At 37.7% G+C, this 21,599-nt stretch overlaps 1 protein-coding gene and 1 non-coding gene across 2 annotated transcripts; one reads left to right on the top strand and one right to left on the bottom strand.

The window, feature by feature from the left end:
- Window positions 1-1,887: 1,887 nt before the first annotated feature.
- On the bottom strand, window positions 1,888-19,690 carry LOC145164711 (uncharacterized). The gene is made up of 2 exons (XM_079083414.1): window positions 19,284-19,690; window positions 1,888-2,905 (listed from the first exon to the last, which is right to left on the bottom strand). Exons 1-2 carry the CDS (start codon window positions 19,688-19,690, stop codon window positions 1,888-1,890), a joined length of 1,425 nt encoding a protein of 474 aa, XP_078939540.1.
- Window positions 19,245-19,351, top strand: LOC145167964 (small nucleolar RNA R71). The gene has a single exon (XR_013741563.1). It is a non-coding gene; the product is annotated as a small nucleolar RNA R71 (small nucleolar RNA).
- Window positions 19,691-21,599: the final 1,909 nt, after the last annotated feature.

Raw genomic sequence — 21,599 nt, 5'->3', positions numbered from 1 at the left:
GCTATATCTGCAAACCATGGCATTTCTCCGGATACTACTAGAAGATATTCATCGGGAAAATCGTCTCCAATCTTGTTTTCTTCCAAGTCCTCCAAATGTGGGTTCTCTAATCTTGACAAATGGTCGGCAGCTACATTTTCCATTCCCTTTTTATCGCATATTTCAATGTCAAACTCTTGTAAAAGTAAGACCCAACGTATCAATCGAGGCTTATCATCTTGTTTAGCAAAAAGATACTTTAAGGCTGAATGGTCGGTAAAAACTATGGTCTTGGATAATACCAAATAAGGGCGGAACTTATCAAAGGCGTATACCACAACCAGTAGCTCCTTCTCGGTAGTAGTGTAGTTCTCTTGAGTTGGGTTCAAGGTTTTTCTTGCATAGTAGATTGGATGAAAATGCTTGTCAATTCTTTGTCCCAAAACAGCTCCCACCGCATAGTCACTAGCATCACACATTAGCTCGAAAGGAAGATGCCAGTTTGGTGCTATCATGATAGGCGTAGTGGTTAATCTTTCCTTTAACACATGAAAGGCTTCATGACATTCCTTGGAAAAATCAAATGGGTCATCATTCAAGAGTAATTGAGTTAAAGGCCTAGTAATCTTTGAAAAATCTTTAATGAAGCGATGATAAAATCCCGCATGGCCAAGAAAACTCCTTACCCCTTTCACATTAGTTGGAGGGGGTAGCTTAGCTATTGTGTCCACTTTTTCTCTATCCACTTCTATCCCTTTCCTTGAAACTTTGTGACCCAATACTATTCCTTCTTTCACCATGAAGTGGCACTTTTCCCAATTAAGGACAAGGTTTGTCTTCTCACATCTTGCTAGCATCAAGTCCAAATTAGATAAGAAATCTTCAAAAGATGACCCGAACACTGAGAAATCATCCATGAAGACCTCCATAAATTTCTCGATCATATCATGAAAAATGGCCATCATGCACCTTTGGAAAGTAGCTGGTGCATTGCATAACCCAAAGGGCATGCGTCTATATGCAAATGTTCCACTTAGGCATGTAAAAGTGGTATTCTCTTGGTCTTGTGGGTCTATTGGAATTTGAAAATACCCCGAAAACCCATCCAGAAAGCAATAATATAAATGGTCGGAGAGTCTTTTGAGCATTTGATCAATGAAGGGCAAGGGAAAGTGATCCTTGCATGTGGCGTCATTCAATTTCCTGTAGTCAATGCACACACGCCACCCGGTTACCGTTCTTGTTGGAATTAACTCGTTATTTTCATTGGCCACCACCGTCATTCCTCCTTTCTTTGGTACCACTTGCACCGGACTCACCCATGGGCTATCGGAGATTGAGTAAATGATTCCGGCATCTAGTAGTTTAACCACTTCCTTCTTCACAACCTCTTGCATGTTCGGGTTAAGTCTTCGTTGGCGTTGCACTACAGCTTTAGCTCCATGTTCTAAGTTAATCTTGTGAGAACAATAAGCTGGACTAATTCCTTTTATGTCGGTTATTTGCCATGCTATAGCACCTTGCCTCTTCCTTAGTACACCCATAAGGCTTTCTTTCTCATGTTCGGCCAAATCAGCGGCTATAATTACAGGTTTTTATTGGCCATCTTCAAGAAACGCGTACTCCAAGTGATCCGGTAGTGCCTTAAGTTCAGTTTTCGTGTTCTGAATGTTGAACACGTCGAGTCCAGTGAGGGGACTCGTCGAGCCCTTTGTAAAATCCGCGACTGATCGGGTTTCTGCGGATGGACTCGCCGAGCCTGTCGAGTTCTGCACTTCTGGTTAGATCATAATACTCAGCTTCCTCGAGCAGTCTTTCTAATTCCAGCAGGTGTCTTTCAACATCAAATTCTTCTTCAAGTGTGACGGTGGACTTGTTCGGCTCATCTACGTTCCATTCCTCCATTAACTATTCCAACATGTCAACCGAAAATGCTGTGTCATCGCTATTCCTTGGATGTTTCATGGCTTGATCGACTCCAAAAGTGACTGATTTGTCTCCTACCCGAAGGGTAAGTTTAGAATCTCGCATGTCAACTATAGCACTTGCGGTGTTAAGAAAAGGTCTTCCAAGTATTATCGGGACTTGAGGATCTGCTTCCATGTCTAGAACTATAAAGTCCGCGCAAAATACGAACTTATCAACCTTCACCAATAGATCTTCACATATTCCTCTCGGAAATGTGACCGTTTTATTTGCTAGGTGAATCGCCATTCGAATTGGCCTTGGCTCCGGAAGATCTAATTTCTTGAAAAACGAGTATGGCATGAGATTTACGCTTGCTCCTGAATCAGCCAATGCATAAATGGTTGCTAAGTTTCCAAATTGGCAAGGCAATGTTAAGCTTCCCGGATCACCTTTCTTCTTAGGTAGTTTGTTCAACATGACAGCTGAACAGTTCTCATTTAGGACCATTTTCTTCACCTCTTCCATCTTCTTTCTATTCGTTAGGAGCTCCTTGAGGAATTTGCAATACTTCGGCATTTGTGTAACCGCCTCTATGAATAGCAAATTAATCTGGAGAGCCTTTATGTGTTCCAGAAACTTCTGGTAGTCAACTTCATTTTTTTCTTGTCTAGCTCGAGCCGGAAAGGGAAGTGGAGGCTGATATGGCTTAACAGGAGGCTGGCTTTTCTGTTCAGGTAGGGGACTCGTCGAGTCTGTAACGTCGACTCGGTGAGTCGGATCGGGGTTCTGTGATTTTTCACGTTCCTCTTTTCCTTCTTGCACCAGTTCAGGATCTTCTTGCTGAATAGGGGTCAGAGGAGTTATAATCTTCCCACTCCTAGTTGTCACTATATTTATATGTGCACCTTTTGGGTTACTTTCGGTATTACTAGGAAGTCCACCCGGTCTTCTCTTATTCACTTGTTGAGCAAGTTGTCCCAGCTGCTTTTCTATACTGAGAATATATGCTTGCTGGTTCCTAAGTAAGGATTGTTGATCTTTCATCATAAGTGATGGGTTTTGAGCATTCTAACACTTCCTAAGTGTACATGCAACCCTAATAACCTTGAATCTATGTTTTCTCTATATACATGCAAATTTCTTTTCAAGGTTATTTCCTAACTAGCATGGCATGGGGATTACATAGAACATAAAACTAGTAGAAATACATACCTTGTTGTTGCTTGGATTCCTTCAAGACTTTGTGAGCCTAGCACCCCAAATGTTGTGCCTCAAATGCTTCACGCAACACCACAAGACTTGGAATAACTTGAGAGAATACTTCTTACACTTGAAAATTGGTTATGCCCTCACTAGAAAAACTAGGTCACGATTTTGCTAGCCATAGGGTTCCTTTTATAGTGTTGTCACAATTAGGGTTTACATATGAATGCCCTTAATTGTCATGACTCTTGATTTCTCATGACCCATGGGTTTGTAACTCCCATGGACTATCCATGGAGCTCCATATGGTTATAACCAAACCCATAAACCATGGATCATTAATCCACCATAAAAGAATTGATGATTGTCATAATCAACCCTATATATTTAATTAGTCTCACTTTGATCACCAAATTAATACTAGATTAATACTTGATCAATACTAATTAAATAATACTATTATTAATATATTAGAACTTATAATATATTAATAATCATAAGTGCCTTATTCTCTCATCTAGTCTATCCAAGTATTGCAATGCCATGCAACCCAAATGGACCATGCCGGGTCGGGTCAAGTACATACCAAATAAAGTTATGGACTTAGACACTATATCCAACAGTCTCCCACTTGGATAAGTCTAATAACTATATTTGCAAATATGACTTCAAAATCCGACTAGCAATCGTAGCTCTTTCAAAGTCTCTCGGAACTGAGATGATGATGATACGCCATTTAAGATAAGTGATCATATAATCCTCTGTTCTCATGACATCAGCCGGACAAACACATGGAACATGGTCTTACTTATTGTCCAGCATTTGTTTCTCGATCTCTGATTTGTTTCGACATAGAACTAAATTGAACACATCAATTAGGTTCTGACCGGGCCCGGTACATAGGTCAAAACCAAATCATCGAGGGGCCCAGATATCGCTTCTATTTCTAGAAGGAACAGATAAACTTCGACTGATATGCTTGTACTAACTACTTGTTGAATTATTCACAAAGGCACGTTTTACGACATCGAGTTACCAATGCGTTTTCGTGCAATCAATGAATAACCAACTCATAGTCAACAACTCATATCTCCAGGTTTGAAGATTTATATGATACTACCGTCTCACGATCACTCGAGATAAATTCCATGAAGTGATGCAAGTGAGCTTGGGTTGGATCCAATACTCAGCTCTTATGAGTACTCATGAATGTTGTAGCAACCATTGCATTGTCCAAAGCACTTTTAGACAAATCATACAAGCCAAATTCATGATAGTCTTAAATCAATACTTACTTCCAAAGTTTGACTGACTGTGGATGGTTTGAATAATAACATAATTATTCTGGAAGTAAAAACATGCAAAATTGAAACATAGTAAACAATCAACACAAGATAGTAACACCTTACTCATAAATAAATAACAACTTTTATTTATCATCAAATGTCAATTACATTTTACAAGTTTCAGGAATCTAATTATTGAAACTAATATCATCCTTCAGCCCAATGCGCCTCGCATGCTGTAAATGCTTAACCCTGCTCAGTCCCTTCGTGAGGGGATCTGTCGGGTTCTCATCTGATGATACCCTCTTAGCCACGAGGAGTCCTTCTTCTATTCGATGTCTGATGAAATGGTATTTTCTGTCAATGTGCCTAGATCTCCCGTGATCTCTCGGTTCCTTAGCCAAAGCAACCGCACTTTCGCTATCACAGAAAATTTCCATTGGCTCCTTTATAGCTGGTACAACTCCAAGGTCTTCGATGAAGTTCTTTAGCCATATCGCCTCCTTAGCTGCTTCACTTGCTGTTATGTACTCTGATTCACAAGTAGAATCAGCTACTGTCTCCTGCTTGGAACTTTTCCAAGTAATTGCCCCTCCATTTAGGATAAAGACCCAGCCTGACTGAGAGCGGAAATTATCCCTATCAGTCTGGAAGCTAGCATCGCTATATCCTTCCACTCTCAAGTCATCACTGCCTCCGAGGGTAAGGACCCAATCCTTAGTCCTCCGCAGATAGTTGAGAATGTTCTTTACCGCTGTCCAGTGTGCCTTGCCAGGGTTCCCTTGATATCTACTGACCATGCTCAAAGCAAAGGCCACATCAGGGCGAGTACAAGTCATAACATACATGATCGAGCCCACAGCGGAAGCATATGGTATATGACTCATCTCAGCTATCTCAGCCTCTGTACTCGGACTCTGAGTCTTACTCAGCTTGGCATTACCCTGGATGGGTAATTCCCCTTTCTTGGATTCTTGCATGCTGAACCTCTTCAGCACCTTATCCAAGTAAGTACTTTGACTAAGTCCAATTAGTCTCTTACTCCTATCTCTCAATATCCTTATCCCTAGGATATAGGCAGCTTCCCCAAGGTCCTTCATAGCGAAACACTTCCCAAGCCAGGACTTAACCTCCTGCAAGTTTGGGACGTCGTTTCCTATGAGAAGTATGTCATCCACATACAACACCAAGAAGCTAACTATGCTCCCACTATCCCTGACATATACACAAGACTCATCCTCACTCCTAGAAAAGCCAAACTCTTTGACTTTCTCATCAAAGAAAAGATTCCATCTGCGAGATGCTTGTTTCAATCCATAAATGGATTTATCAAGCTTACACACTCTATTAGGGTATCTTGTATCGACAAAACCCTCTGGTTGAGCCATGTAAACATCCTCAGCCAACTTTCCATTAAGGAAAGCGGTTTTGACATCCATTTGCCATATTTCGTAATCATGAAATGCAGCTATGGCTAACAATACTCTAATAGACTTAATCTTAGCTACTGGTGAGAAGGTCTCATCATAGTCAACTCCCGGAGTTTGAGTAAAGCCCTTCGCAACCAGTCGCGCTTTGTAAGTATGTACCTTCCCATCCATGTCGGTCTTCTTCTTGAAGATCCATTTGCACCCAACTGTCTTACGACCTGGTACATTGTCAACCAAGTTCCAAACTTGATTGTCATACATGGACTGAATCTCGCTGTCCATAGCCTCCTTCCATTTAGCAGACTCAGGGCCTGCCATGGCTTCCCTGTAATTATTAGGTTCATCCAAATCTACTAGTGTACTATCACTAATAAATGTATCACCTTCAGTGGTGATGTGATAACCATAATAAAAATCAGGTGTGTTCCTCACCCTAGTGGAATGTCTTGGAGGTACAGACTAATCTATCGGATCAACATGAGTTTCCTCCTCAGGTTGGTCGATAGCATTTGAGGTTCCTTCACCACTTGACTCTTGAAGCTCTTCAAGGTCAATTTGCCTCCCACTGTCCCCTTGGCTTATGAATTCTCTCTCACGAAAGACTCCTCTTCTTGCTACAAAAACCACATCATCACTGGGTCTGTAGAAGAGGTAACCAAAGGATCTTTGTGGGTAGCCGATGAAAATACACCTCTCACTTCGAGGTTCAAGCTTATCATGAGTCTCACGCCTCACGAAAGCTTCACAACCCCAAATCTTGATGTGGTCCAAATTGGGAACTTTCCCAGTCCACATCTCGTGAGGTGTTTTGGCAACCTTTTTAGTAGGGACTAGATTAAGGATATGGGCGACAGTCTCTAAGGCATACCCCCAGAAAGAGATTGGTAACGAAGCTCGACTCATCATGGAACGAACCATATCCAACAAGGTTCGATTGCGCCTCTCAGCTACACCATTCAACTGTGGTGTTCTGGGAGGTGTCAATTGTGAGACAATCCCACATTCCTTAAGATAGTCAAGGAACTCAATGCTAAGATACTCTCCTCCCCGATCGGATCGGAGCATCTTGATGTTCCTGCCCAATTGATTCTCCACTTCCTGCTTAAACTCTTTGAACTTTTCAAAGGTTTCTGACTTATGCTTGATTAAGTAAATATATCCATATCTACTGTAATCATCAGTAAAAGTCACATAATAGCGATTAGCATCCCTTGTAGCAACTCTGAAGGGCCCACACACATCCATGTGTACAAGGTCCAACAAACCTTCACCCCTATCACAAGTACCTGTGAAGGGTGACTTTGTCATTTTTCCAAGTAAACAAGACTCGCAACTATCATCTGACTTGAGGTCAAATGATTCCAAGACTCCAGCCTTTTGGAGTTGGCCTATGCGCTTCTTGTTAACATGTCCAAGACGACAATGCCACAAGGATGCTTTATCCAAGCTATCTGAATAATCAATATACAACACATTATTTCCTAGATTGTCTACAACATTCACGGCTTCATATACACCATCACAAGGTAATGCTTTAAAGTAAAATACATCATTGTAATAAACATTAATAGCACCATTTTTATTATCAAATGAAAATGAAAAACCTTGTTTGTACAAGCCATGAAAAGAAATAATATTTCTCGCCATTTCGGGCTAGTAACAACACTTATTCAAATCTAACATTAACCCATTATTAAGCAATAAAGAATAAACTCCTATCTTGGTAACAGGTGATGCTTTCCTGTTGCCCATGACTAAGTTTATCTTCCCGTGCTCCACTTGCTCACTTCTTCTTAGTGCCTGCAAATCAATACAAATGTGAATACCACAACCTGTATCAAGCACCCAAGAATTAGCATTAGATGAGTTATTAGACAATATTGTGTAAATACCAGCATGGGTGGGTTTAACCTTCCCATCCTTTACATCTTGCAGATATTTAGGGCAGCTTCGCTTGAAGTGTCCCTTATCCTGGCAATAGAAGCACTGTGCTTCCTTTGGGTTTGAAGAAGGAGTAATGGGACCTTTCTTTGTCCCACTTGAAGAGCAACCATCAAGAGTCTTACCCTTGGTACCCTTCGAAGGGCTTTTCCTCTTCTTACCCTTTCCCTGCCCAGTAGCCAGAACAGGAGCTGTTGAAGGAGTAGAAGTAGCAACCGCTTTACCCTTAAGGCCATTTTCAGCTGTCCTTAAGAGTCCTTGAAGTTTGCTAAGTGTGACTTCCTCCTTGTTCATATGATAAGTCATACGAAACTGATCATAACTTGGAGGTCAGGAATGGAGAATGATGTCAATCGCCATTTCCTCAGGAAAGTCAACATTTAGCTTCAGCAACCGGTCAACAAACCTTTGCATCTTCTGCAAGTGACCGGTGATGGGTTCACCATCCTTCATCCTTGCGGTTCTCATGGAGGAGATGATTTCATACCTCTCCTGACGCGCGCTCTGATGGTACCTTTCCATCAGATCCAGGTGCATCTCATAGGGGTAGAAATCTTCATAGGATTTTTGAAGTTCAGGAGTCATGGTGGCCATCATGATGCATGCTACTTTAGTAGCATCCTTTTCATGTGCAACAAACTCCACAAACTCTTCAGGAGTAGCAGTGGCTTCATTCACAACCTTAAGCTCCCTATCGAGGACATATTCTTTGTCCTCATAGCGGGTAATCATTCTGATGTTTCTGATCCACTCATTGAAATTGGATCCATCAAAGATGACCTTACCACACAAGTTCATAAGGGAAAAGGAGCCTGTTGGGTTTGAGCCAGAAACATTGTTGGAAGACATCTGAAAGGAAAGAAAGACAAGTTTCATTAGATTAGGAATCCTTAATAATTCACCCAAATGAAATATTAAGGCTAGGATCCAACAAACTATTTATAGTTGGAAGAGGGATGCCGTAATCCATACTATAAAATATTTGAAGGTAGGTAAATGACAATTTACCAATTTCCACCATAAGAGCGAAATATTTTATTATTAGGTTTTATTGGTTTTGAAACTCCTAGATCTTTTGAGATACATTGAACTTTTCAATGGCATGTTTGAATCTCGATTGTGCCCTCTCAAGTTTGTGACTGGGATGCCGAGGATCACAAACAAGGTGTGAATAACCATACAAATTGACTTGGTACCCTCAACAATATTACCTAATCGATGTGCCGGTTAACCACACACGCTCCACCGATCTATAATAAGGTCAAGTTACCCTTTGCCACTCTTACTAGTCCATGTTAGTGTGCCGGTTAACCACACACGCTCCACTAACGACTTGGTAAGGTACAAAGTGTAATTTTATGGGCTAGCACCAATTTCACATTTTCCTAAAGTAACTAAGATTGGGAATTTATAATGTATAGTTACTTTATAATTCATTATACTTTTAACGAGTATTTAAAGTCGTATCCTACCCGTTCGGCTAACGACCCTCCACCGATCAAGGAAGCGGTGGGTGAGAGTGGACACCCATTAAGTCACCATTTTATAGGCAACAACCTTATACCCCCTTATAGACCGGCTTCGTGAATGAGGCCTAGTAACGGTAAGAATGACATATTCTTATACATATCTATATAATAAAATTATAATAATAGTATAAGTGTTGATTTTTAAACTTTTTAAAAATCTAAGGTTTAATTTGGAATTAAAGTATTAAAGCGTAAGACTTTTCAAATTCCAAAACTTGAGGGCAAGATTTGAAACTATTCCAAGTCTCTTCAATCTCTTCAATTTGTAACTTATGAGTTTTAATGGTTCATAAAAAATGAAGACTCTTCATTTTATGAAACCTCTTTAGTTCTTTAATCATAATTAAAAGAAGTGACTTTTGGTTATCCATAACTTGAGGACAAGTTATGGACACCATCATAGCCATTAAGATCATGAATTAAACACACATGGAGGTTACACATAATTCCTATGATCTTCTAAACTCATATGAACACAAATTCATGTCAACCAATTTCAAGAAAATCATATAAACATATACAATACTTGAAAATTGATAAAAGTCATGTAAAATGGGTTAACATAATCATTATCATTTTGAAAAACCGATTTTACAAGTCCAAAACAGATTGGGATAATGATCTTAATCCATTTTCAGCAACAAAACTCGAAAAAACTGCCCAACACGCTCCTACTCGTCGAGTGCATTATTCTACTCGTCGAGTAGGATGAATTTGTTCATGGACTCGGCGAGTCCTCCCCATGGACTCGGCGAGTCCAATCGTCAGAGTGCAAAATTTTCGATTTTTAAGCAGTTTTGCATCAAGTATACAGAAAACAATCCTAGGCTCTGATACCACTGATGGGTTTTGAGCATTCTAACACTCCCTAAGTGTACATGCAACCCTAATAACCTTGAATCTATGTTTTCTCTATATACATGCAAATTTCTTTTCTAGGTTATTTCCTAACTAGCATGGCATGGGGATTACATAGAACATAAAACTAGTAGAAATACATACCTTGTTGTTGCTTGGATTCCTTCAAGACTTTGTGAGCCTAGCACCCCAAATGTTGTGCCTCAAATGCTTCACACAACACCACAAGACTTGGAATAACTTGAGAGAATACTTCTTACACTTGAAAATCGGTTATGCCTCACTAGAAAAACTAGGTCACGATTTTGCTAGCCATAGGGTTCCTTTTATAGTGTTGTCACAATTAGGGTTTACATATGAATGCCCTTAATTGTCATGACTCTTGATTTCTCATGACCCATGGGTTTGTAACTCCCATGGACTATCCATGGAGCTCCATATGGTTATAACCAAACCCATAAACCATGGATCATTAATCCACCATAAAAGAATTGATGATTGTCATAATCAACCCTATATATTTAATTAGTCTCACTTTGATCACCAAATTAATACTAGATTAATACTTGATCAATACTAATTAAATAATACTATTATTAATATATTAGAACTTATAATATATTAATAATCATAAGTGCCTTATTCTCTCATCTAGTCTATCCAAGTATTGCAATGCCATGCAACTCAAATGGACCATGCCGGGTCGGGTCAAGTACATACCAAATAAAGTTATGGACTTAGACACTATATCCAACAATAAGTTGGTGTTCTCTTAACATATTTTGTTGATTTTTGAGTGTAGCATCGGTATCATTGTGTCTTTTTTCGGATGCGGCCATGAATCTTGTAAGCATGTCTTCCAAATCTAGTTTCTTTTCATGTACCGGTTCCTCCTTTTGATAAAAGCCTCTCTCCTTTTGCTTATAGTTTTCCTCCCTTGTCTTTTTGTACTCATCATAAGGTAGCCATTCCTTCTTTGGTTTTCGCCAATTGTCATCAAACCTATCACCACTTGAATAGCACACTTGCGCCTTCCGATTCCCGTTCTCGTCAAGATCACAATCTTTAGTTAGGTGGGCGCCCTACAATTCTCACATTACACTCTTATGGCGTGGATGGATTGGTCCATCTTTGTCATTCTTCGATCCATGCTTTCCAATTTTTCCATCATCGTTGCCATGTCATCCGTGATAGAATTCACCGCCCCTCGAGTCATGTCATTCCTTGGGTTGTGATATTCTCTAGAGTGCTTAGAGAATTCTTCAATTAAAGCTTTTATTACGGGAGGTGGTTTCTTTATGAGTGGTCCTTGCGAGTCAAGGAGTTGCCTAGTTGTCACATTTACTCCATCATAGAAAATGGAGACTTCTTGTTGTTGGATTAATGTCTAAGTCCATAACTATAATTGGTAAGACTTGACCCGACCCGACATGGTCCATTTGGGTTGCATGGCATCATGCATTTGGATAGACTATAGTGAGAGAAATAACACTTAAGGTTTGTTAATATATTATAAGTTATAATATATTAATAAGATTATTTAATTAGTATTGATCAAGAATTAATCTAGAATTAATTAAGTGATCAAAAGAAGAGTAATTAAATATATGGGTTGGTTGTGTAAATCACCCATACTTGTATAGTGGGCTAATGCTCCATGGATTGTCAAGTTGGGCTAAAACCCATAAGATGCTCCATGGATGCTCCATGGTATGTTTGAACCCATGGATCCAAGGAAATGGAAAGCCATGACAATTAGGGTTTACCCTAATTGTCACTAACTATATAAGCATCTTATTGTTGACAAAATCGGCCACTAGAGTATGAATATGAGGGCTAGCCGATTTTCATAATTTGTGTTTGTTCTCCCAAGTTATTCCAAGTGTATTTGGGGTTGTGTGAACCATTTGAGGTGTCACACTTGGGGCACTAGGCACTCAAGCTTCATGAAGTCATTCTACATCAAAGAGGTATGTATTCTAACTTGTTATATTTCATATGAATCAAAGTTTTTGTATGCTAGTTAGTATAATACCTTGGATATTCATATTTGTATGTATAATAGAGAAAACATAGATCCAAGGTATTTAGGGTTGTATGTACACTTAGGAGTGTTAGAATGCTCAAAACCCAACAGTGGTATCAGAGCCTAGGCTTGTTTTCTTGTTATACTTGCTTAAATTGCTGAAAAAAATCGAAGTTTTGTGCTGTCTGGGCAGGGGACTCGACGAGTCCATGAAGGGACTCCACGACTCCAAGTGCAAACTCATCCAACTCGACGAGTTGGTTCATGCACTCGACGATTTGGACCCCCTGATAGCATATCTTTGAGTTTTAAAGCTGGAATTGGTCTAGAATCATTACCTTAAGCTGTTTTGGACTTATAAAACCTGTTTTAAAGTGGTAATGATTATAGTAAACCAATTTCAAGGTTAAAATCAAAATTTCAAGTTTTATTTATGTTGATGTAATTCTTGAAATTGTTGATATGGATTGTTCATGCTTATGAGTTTTGGTAGATCATAGGAATTATTTACGAAAATGTTTGTTAGTTAATTCTTGATCTAAATGTATTTTAATGGAGTTCATAATTTTTCCTCAAGTTATGGATTACCAAAAGTTTTTTGTGTTACCTTGTTTTATGAGTTATTTTAGATTAATGAAAAAATATGTTATAGTTGTTTTCAATCCTAATTAATCTAAAAGTTGTTCATAAAATGTGTTGTTTTTGTAACTTGTCCTCAAGTTATATGAAAAGTCACATTTATGAATCTTAAAAAAACTCATAAATATGCCTTAGGTTACAAAAAAATGAAGAGTCTTTTCTTTTAAATAGTTTTTATGGCTCCATAACTTGTCCTCAAGTTATGGATGTCCAAGAGTCTCTTCATTAAAAGTTTTAAAGCTTTACTTAAAACTCATAAGTTATGAAAATCCAAGAGTTTTGAATAGTTTCAAAACTTGCCCTCAAGTTTTGGAATTTGAAAAGTTTTCCCTTATGAATACTTTAATTCCAAGTTAAGCCATTAGAATTTTAAAAGTTAAAATTCAACCCTTATACTTTATAATATTATAAGTTAATAATATATATATGTATAAGAGCAAGTCAGTCTTACCATTAGTAGGCCTCATTCACGAAGCCGGTCTATAAGGGGGGTATAAGGTTGTTGCCTATAAAATGGCAGCTTAATAGGTGTCCACTCTCACCCACCGCTTCCTTGACTAGTGGAGGGTCGTTAGCCGAACAGGTAGGACAAGGACTATAATTCTCCCTTCATTAAAAGTATTAATGATAAATACTAAGTAACTAAACCTTTTATTAATTCCCAATCTTAGTTACTTAGAAAAATGTGAATAAGGTGCTAATCCACGAAATTACACTTTGCACTTTGTTTAAACCGTTAGTGGAGCGTGTGTGGTTAACCGACACTCTAACCTGGATTTAACAAGGTAGGCAAAGGGTAACTTAATATTTATCATAGTATCGGTGGAGCTCGTGTGGTTAACCGGCACATCGATTGAGGGGTAAATATTAAGGGTACCAAGTATATTTGCATGGTTACTTCACACCTTGTTTTCTGATCCTCGGCATCCCACTCACAAACCTAAAGGGCACACTCGAGATTGAAACATGCCATTGAACAGTTCAATGAATCTCAAAAGATCTAGGAGTATCAAATCCAAGTAAAACCTAATAAATTATTTCGTTTTCATGGTGGAAATTGGTGAATCGTCATTCACCTACCTTCAAATGTTTTATAGCTTGGATTACGGCATCCCTCTTCCAAGTTATAAAAGTATTGTGTTGGGTCCTAGCCTTAATATCTCATATTGGGTGTTATATTAAGGACTTAAATCAACTATCTTGAATATCTCCCAAAAAATGTCTAGTTCAGACATCTATGATCTTCCCAAATCTCTTGGAACTTCACTTCCTCCTCCTCCTCCAATTATTCTCCCTAACACACAAGTTCTTGAAAAATTTAACGTCACTCAAGCCCTATTGACAAGAAAAGTCTATGTGTGATCACTTCTTGGAGATAAACTCACATATTGACAAGCCGGGAGAGTTGGGTGTCAATGTCTTGAGAAAGTTGGATGTTCAATAACTTTCTAAGTCACATAGATAGTTCTTTTGGGACTACTATGAAATAGACTATAACATGACCCTTAATGATCTTATCTATTTGCTTAGTGCTAAATCAGCAATGATTTGCAGGACTAGTAAAGCAAATTTGATTAGAAGATCAACTTCCCAAATCTTCAATGGACATTGACAATGGTAACATTGGATATCCAGGAAAAGCTCTCTCTTCCCAATGGAAAAGGATTGGCCATAGTCAACTCGGTTGAACCAATGGTAAAGCGAAAGTCTAAGTTTGTGATAGTCCCGTGTACCATTTCCATAGAGTCCATATGTTTATTTTGCCAAAGGAAGTGGCATTGATTGCAAAGCTGCCAAATTTACGTAAGGATGTTAAAGTCAATAAGTTTGACTCTTCTTCAGGTAAAAGTCCCCTATCTAACTCTGTTAAGTTTCTATTATGAGATTCTCATAACATGATGTGACTGGGTCACATGTTGATGCTTTAAGAATCAAAGAAAAGTGAAGAAACTTAAAGGAAGTACATGCTGATTCTGATCACGAAGATGGATTTCGATCGCATGGTTTGGTGATCAGAATCTTTGAAGCTGTTACTTAGGAGTTATGATATATTGCTTAGGAATAGATAACAACAAGTTTTTCATGTGCATTTGCACTGTAAGGATAAGTTTTTTCTACAAAGTTTTGAAATAAAATAAAAGGTTTTAATTTTATATATATTTTAAATATCCTTACAAGTGGCATTTGTGAAAAATGGTTGTTTATATGATTCCATTGATAGCAATATTTGGACAAAAAATGGACTTGATTCTTTCGTTTGTGGTAGTGTCATAATTTACCAAATAAGGAAAGATCCTTATTCCCAAGGCTTCAGTTGGATAGAAACTTGGAATCATGCAAGTTGAATAGTATGATGAATGAGAACTTTCAAGCATTGGAAAATTAAGACTTGTTCACATGGATGTGTGAATAAAGTGAAGGACTAAAGGGATCGAGTACACATTCTTGTGCATTGGTCAAGTACACCATAAAGATCGATAAGACTATTCGTCATGATTTACTAAAGTTTCGTAAATATGGTTATACTTATAAGTTTAAGTATAATTCTGAAACAATGGAAAAGTCTCAATGTATGGCAGAACGAATGGGAAGAATCAAATTAGGCAGAAAGATAAAAGTTTCTCAAATCTGAAAAATGGGAGAGTACTTCAGTATCATGTTTTGTGATCATCTTAATGATTAAAGAACCATATCACAAATGGTCTTCTGAGGACATCTTAGTGCATTTTTATAGCTAAGAAGAGGAGTCATGAATTGTTGAAATGGTTAAATCAAGAAGATGAGTCATACTTCGTTTCAAAACAAGTCTTAGAGTCATACTCCAAGACTATAAGTTGAGTGACATATCTTAAAGAAAGGTTAAAACACTTGTCAAATGTAAGAGTAAAAGTGTCCTACTCTTGTACATTTGAAATTGGCAAGTTGTGATGTTTTGGATAAAACAAAGACCAACTTAGGCCAATTTTGTGAAGTGTTTGTCTTGATAAAGAATCCGCACTATCCCTTGAATATTTGACAAGAGAGTCTTATATGTCAAGAGGACAGTGGGAGTCTTAAAGGTCTTGAAAGTCTCAAGAACTAATCAAGAATAAAACCTGAGGTTCTTCACTAGCACACGACTTGAGGTTTATAACCTATCGTGTTGGCATATTCTGTGCCCATTCCAGTTAAAGTTGTCTTTGCATAGGAGTTCTGAAAGTTCTCAATTGGTTGCATAACAACTTGGAAGCAATGGCAGGCCCTGTACTGCCAGGTGGCAAGAAGTTGAGATTGCACAAGTTCAATCCATATGAGTTTGGATTTGTCACTTACCTAGTCTTGTGATTATGGTGCTGACGATTCACATGGATAAGAACATATACACCACAAAATCTAAGTGTCATAAGGTGTATATGTTCTGAAATTGATGGTGAGGAAACACTTCCACCAAGTAGATATGAAGCAGATGGCAAAAGGTCTAAACAATTGAGACTATGATTATAACATCCCTTTTCATAGTTCTGAAATTGTTTAGACGCACATGCATGCTATCTAAGGAAAGGTGTATGATTTTGATAAAGTTTTATCAAAGAATCTAATATCAGAAATATGAACTTTGGTAAGAATGTCAATAAAGTATTGACTTCTAGAGGTCCAAGTGTTTTCTGGATACATGTCAAAGCTAGTGGGAGCATAAGTGTTATGCTAATAATCATCATGTTAGTGGGAGCATGATAATTATGATAAGTATTGCAAGTTAGCAATGTTAATTATAGAAAACAAAAGTTTCAATTCGTGAAGTAGCAGGGGTTGAAAAAGTTGTTTTGCTATAATTAAGGGAGAGGATATACTTCATTTCAGTTCTAAAGGCTTAGATTGAGACCTTAATCATCTTTAGTCAAGAATATATATATGAATTTCATGTTGGATTGGTTCAACTTAAGGAAATTCCATATATTGCGTTCTCAAAATTCGATTATGATTACGGCATCCCTCTTCATAGTCAAATTTAGAGAACATGGCAAATAAATTTTTTTGTAGCAAAAGACTGGTCTAGAATCATGTCTTTATGTGAGACATCATGAATTGTGTACCATTTGCTTTGGGTACAGGATCGATTGCATGTGCTATAATATTTATCCTTTCTAAAATTTTCCAAATGCCTGGGGCATTAAGAAGAGAAAAGGTCTAGAATTGGATATGACTAAAATGATTAAGCAATTGTTGAGGACAATCTACGGTTTACCAAAGATTGGTTGCTTAGGGACAGTTGGAAGTATAGTGTTTAATTTTGGAAGAACCATATTGACATATTCTGAAAAGAGGCATCTCTTGTTCAGAAGTGATAGTCAAAATGAGAATATGGAGTTGTCTCCATAGGTGGAAGTTATCTGTGTAAGATTAGAAAACTTAATGCAAGAAGCATGTTCAAAGCAATGTACTTTGAATATGAGACTTAGTTTCCATGGAGTTGAACTCCATTGGAATACCTTATAACGACTGTTGACAAGTCTTTGTGACTTTGTACATATTCATTACAGGAGGGCCAGTGCATATAAGTTTAAAATCTAAACAGATTTCGACAAATGATAGGAATTTGAAATTCTCACATTTTTCAATAAGGATTTGGAAGTGTGAAATTAAAATCATTGAAATTATGTTCAATTGGTTTATTTCACAAAGTAAGGATCATAGAAAAACATAGAGTGCATACTTGGTGTATGGCAAAGCTATTGTTTTGAAAAACATAGTGTACTTGCTTGGAGCATGGGACAACTAGTGTTTTTAATTCAAGTATAAAGTTGATAAAACCGAAACAATGAATAATGAGTAATCAGTATGGTAATAAATAAAAGTGTCTTATTTATATTCATAGGTTTTGATACCATATTAGATTCAATTTTTCTTGTGTTTCACTTTGCATGTTTTGACTTCCAGAATAAACTAGGTCATTCTTCCTGAATGACTAAGTTATTCAAACTATCCACAGTCGGTCATATGTTGGAAGTAGATATGAATCACGACTGTCATGGGTTGGCTTGTAGAGGTCTAAGATGCTGGACAAAGTGGTGCTACAACACTCATGAGTGCTCATAAGTTCTGAGTATTGGATTCAACCCATGCTCATTTGAATCACTTCATGGATTTTATCACGAGTGATCATGAGACGATAATATCTTATATTCTTCAAACCTAGAGATATGAGTTGTTACTATGAGTTGGTTATACATTGATTACACGAAAACGCATTGGTAACTCGATGTTATAAAACGTGTCTTTGTGTATGATTCAACAAGTAGTAGAACAAGCCATTTGAGTCGAAGTTTATCCATTCCTTTTACCTTCGGGATAAAAGCGATATCTGTGGGCCCCTCGATGATTTAGTGATGACACATGTGAGTGCTTGGCCAAGCCAGGACTGATTTGATTTGTTCAATCAGTTAGTCATCATGAATCGGAAATCGGGAAACAACAAATGGACAGAGAGAATGATTGATAATCCATGTCTCAGTCCATATGATATCTAGAATGGAGGAATATATGATCACTTATCTAATGGACAAGTCATTGACAAAGGTCAGAGATCATCGGCAAGGTCAGAGTTCGACGGAAGCTTTTGAGAGCTACGATTGCCAATCGGTTCTTGAAGTCATACGCAATAATAGTTTTAGACTTATCCAAGTGGGAGACTGTTGGATTAATGTCTAAGTCCATAAATATAATTGGTAAGACTTGACCCGACCCGGCATGGTCAATTTGGGTTGCATGGCATCATGTATTTGGATAGACTATAGTGAGAGAAATAACACTTAAGGTTTGTTAATATATTATAAGTTTTAATATATTAATAAGATTATTTAATTAGTATTGATCAAGAATTAATCTAGAATTAATTAAGTGATCAAAAGAAGACTAATTAAATATATGGGTTGATTGTGTAAATCACCCATACTTGTATAATGGGCTAATGCTCCATGGATTGTCAAGTTGGGCTAAAACCCATAAGATGCTCCATGGATGCTCCATGGTATGTTTGAACCCATGGATCCAAGGAAATGGAAAGCCATGACAATTAGGGTTTACCCTAATTGTCACTAACTATATAAGCATCTTATTGTTGACAAAATCGGCCACTAGAGTATGAATATGAGGGCTAGCCGATTTTCATAATTTGTGTATGTTCTCCCAAGTTATTCCAAGTGTATTTGGTGTTGTGTGAACCATTTGAGGTGTCACACTTGGGGCACTAGGCACTCAAGCTTCATGAAGTTTCTACATCAAAGAGGTATGTATTCTAACTTGTTATATTTCATATGAATCAAAGTTTTTGTATGCTAGTTAGTATAATACCTTGGATATTCATATTTGTATGTATAATAGAGAAAACATAGATCCAAGGTATTTAGGGTTGCATGTACACTTAGGAGTGTTAGAATGCTCAAAACCCAACACTTGTTGGCTGTTTAGATCGTGATGTGGGCAGTTCCTTAGTAAGCCTTTGTACCTTTCCCATGCCTCATATAGTGACTCTCCAGCTTGTTGTTCGAAATTAGCTATAGCTTTCTTCAACTTGGCTATTTTTAAAGGAGGGCAAAACTGGTCTATGAATTCTTCTCTCATTTTAGCCCATGTAGTGATGGATCCTGGGGGAAGTGATTTCAGCCAATCCTTAGCGGCTCCCTTAAATGTGACAGGTAGCATATGAAGCAAGAAAGTGTCGCGAGCCACATTAGGAACATTGAAGTAGTCGGCTATGTCATTGACTTCGTCAAGATGCTTGTATGCATCTTCATGATCCTTCCCGTAGAATGGAATCTCCTTAAGTTGAGCGAGTATGTGGCCTTTAAGTTCAAAGGTGGCAGTTGCGGGAATCGCGGGTTGCACGAGTCCCGGGTCGGTGTCGTCACGCATCCTTTTCTTTCATTCACCCATGGGAACTTTATCGATGTTCGCCATTGTGTTTGCTAATTCGCCTTCTATGTCGCTTCATCCTTCGGATTCGCTTTCTTCTTTATCGGATTCGTAAACGATATCGTCCTTGTTCGGGTCCTCGTCCATCTCTGAAAATATACTAGATTCTCCTGCTTTCTTGCTTTTTTTCTTACTAAAAGCAGCTTTTAGATTCTTCAACGGTGAATTCGTCGACGTTGCGGTTTCTCCTACGTTCTTGCCTTTGTTTTTCCTCAAGGTTGCTTCTGGGTCTTCAAGCGGCGGGATCAAAGGTGTACCTCCTCCCCTGGTCATAAACGAACTGTAAAAAAACAAAAACAGGCGTAAAAAGAACAAAAATAAAATAAAAACGAAACTACTGTTTCAGCGATGGACTCGTCGAGTAGCTTCGATTGCACTCGGCGAGTCCAATGCTAAAACTAAAAAAAAAATCTAACAGGATCTCTAACAAATCAGATAAAATTAAAACTAAACCTAATACCTAGATTTGTAAAGCAGTAACTTTGTGCAAGATTAATCTCACACAAAGGATCGATAATACTAGAAATTAAAATTAATTTTTGAACCGTTCCCCGGCAACGGCGCCAAAAACTTGATGTGTGAAAACCAACTATTTTTAATCCTACTTTTTAAATATAAATTTATCACACAAAAGGCAGTGTACCTGTCAATTGGTGGTATAATTAAGTAAGCAGAGTATCGAAAACAGGGAACGACAAATTAAACTAATTACTAATATTTTCTAAAATAAATAATAAAATGGGGGGTTTTCTCTAGTTTTACAAGACTAGAAACTTAAACTTAACTAATCAACTAACAATTGAAAATACGCAAAAACCAACTAAATTCAATGACTAAAAGGGTTTCTGTTTAGGTTCAACTCATTTACTCCTATGGTTAATTTTATGATAATGTAATGGATTAATTGTTATTGGCTACCGACTAAGGTGATTAGATTCACATTCGTTATTACCAATCCTTAGAAAATAAATCAATTTAAGCAGTGATCAAGTGATTAAACTAATAAATTCCCTAGTTTAATTATTCGGGTTAAGTAAGACTTGTAATGGTTAATTGAATTGGTGATTCAATTGACCTCTTGTTGATGGTGTATCACACAAACTCACGTATTAATTTACCTATCTTCTAGTTAATTCTAGTTTCACATTCGTTATTCCTAGACATATAACTATGTGGTCACATAAATCATATGAAATTAATAACTAAGAGATGTTCATACAACTTAATTACTGATTTATTAACAGAAATTAGTTTTCATTAATCTATGAGGTTCTTTAAAAAGCTTAACAAAACAATATCACCAATTAAGAAATAATCGAAAGAGTAAAATTAATCCATAGGAGCAAACTTGTCTACCCTAAACAGAAACTAACGAAATTAGTTCATAATTGAAGTAGATAACACACTAAAAACAAATTCAAACAAGCTAGCCATAGTTTTATTCAAAGGTAAAGTGGAAAATTAAACCTAAGTTGCCTTATTCTTCTTAGATTTGAGGATTAGGGTTCTTCTCACGTTCTTCAGATCTCCAGCAGTCTCCTTAGTCGCCAAGTAAGCTTCCCAAAATCAAGAGAGATTGTCCAATCGGATTTATTGCTTCTATTTATAGATAACTCAAAACAGGGGCTACTCGTCGAGTAGACAATCGACTCGTCGAGTCCCTTTGAAGAATCCGTGTACGGTAAGGACTTCACGTGTTGCTTCCCGAATCTTCGTGCCTACTCGTCGAGCAGACGTCCCTACTCGCCGAGTAGCTTCAAGATTTGGCACTTTTCTTCTTTCCTTAGCTCCCGAGCTTCCGATCGTATCTCCTGCTTCCTTTTTCTTCCGAGCATATCTTTTGGACTGA

The sequence above is a fragment of the Lactuca virosa genome, chromosome 3 (assembly GCF_052849685.1).
Source record: "Lactuca virosa cultivar CGN04683 chromosome 3, Lactuca_virosa_CGN04683_v6, whole genome shotgun sequence".
In the NCBI taxonomy this organism is placed as follows: domain Eukaryota; kingdom Viridiplantae; phylum Streptophyta; class Magnoliopsida; order Asterales; family Asteraceae; genus Lactuca; species Lactuca virosa.
Note: the sequence above shows the minus strand (reverse complement) of the source record. Positions and strands in the feature narration are given on the sequence as shown.

Excerpts from the sequence above, each read along its gene's own strand:
- LOC145164711 (XM_079083414.1), bottom strand. The coding sequence starts at position 19,690 with ATGCGTGACGACACCGACCCGGGACTCGTGCAACCCGCGATTCCCGCA. Across the intron at positions 2,906-19,283 it reads CTATATGAGGCATGGGAAAG|GAACCAGCAAGCATATATTC; the intron begins GTACAAAGGCTT and ends ATCCTTACTTAG.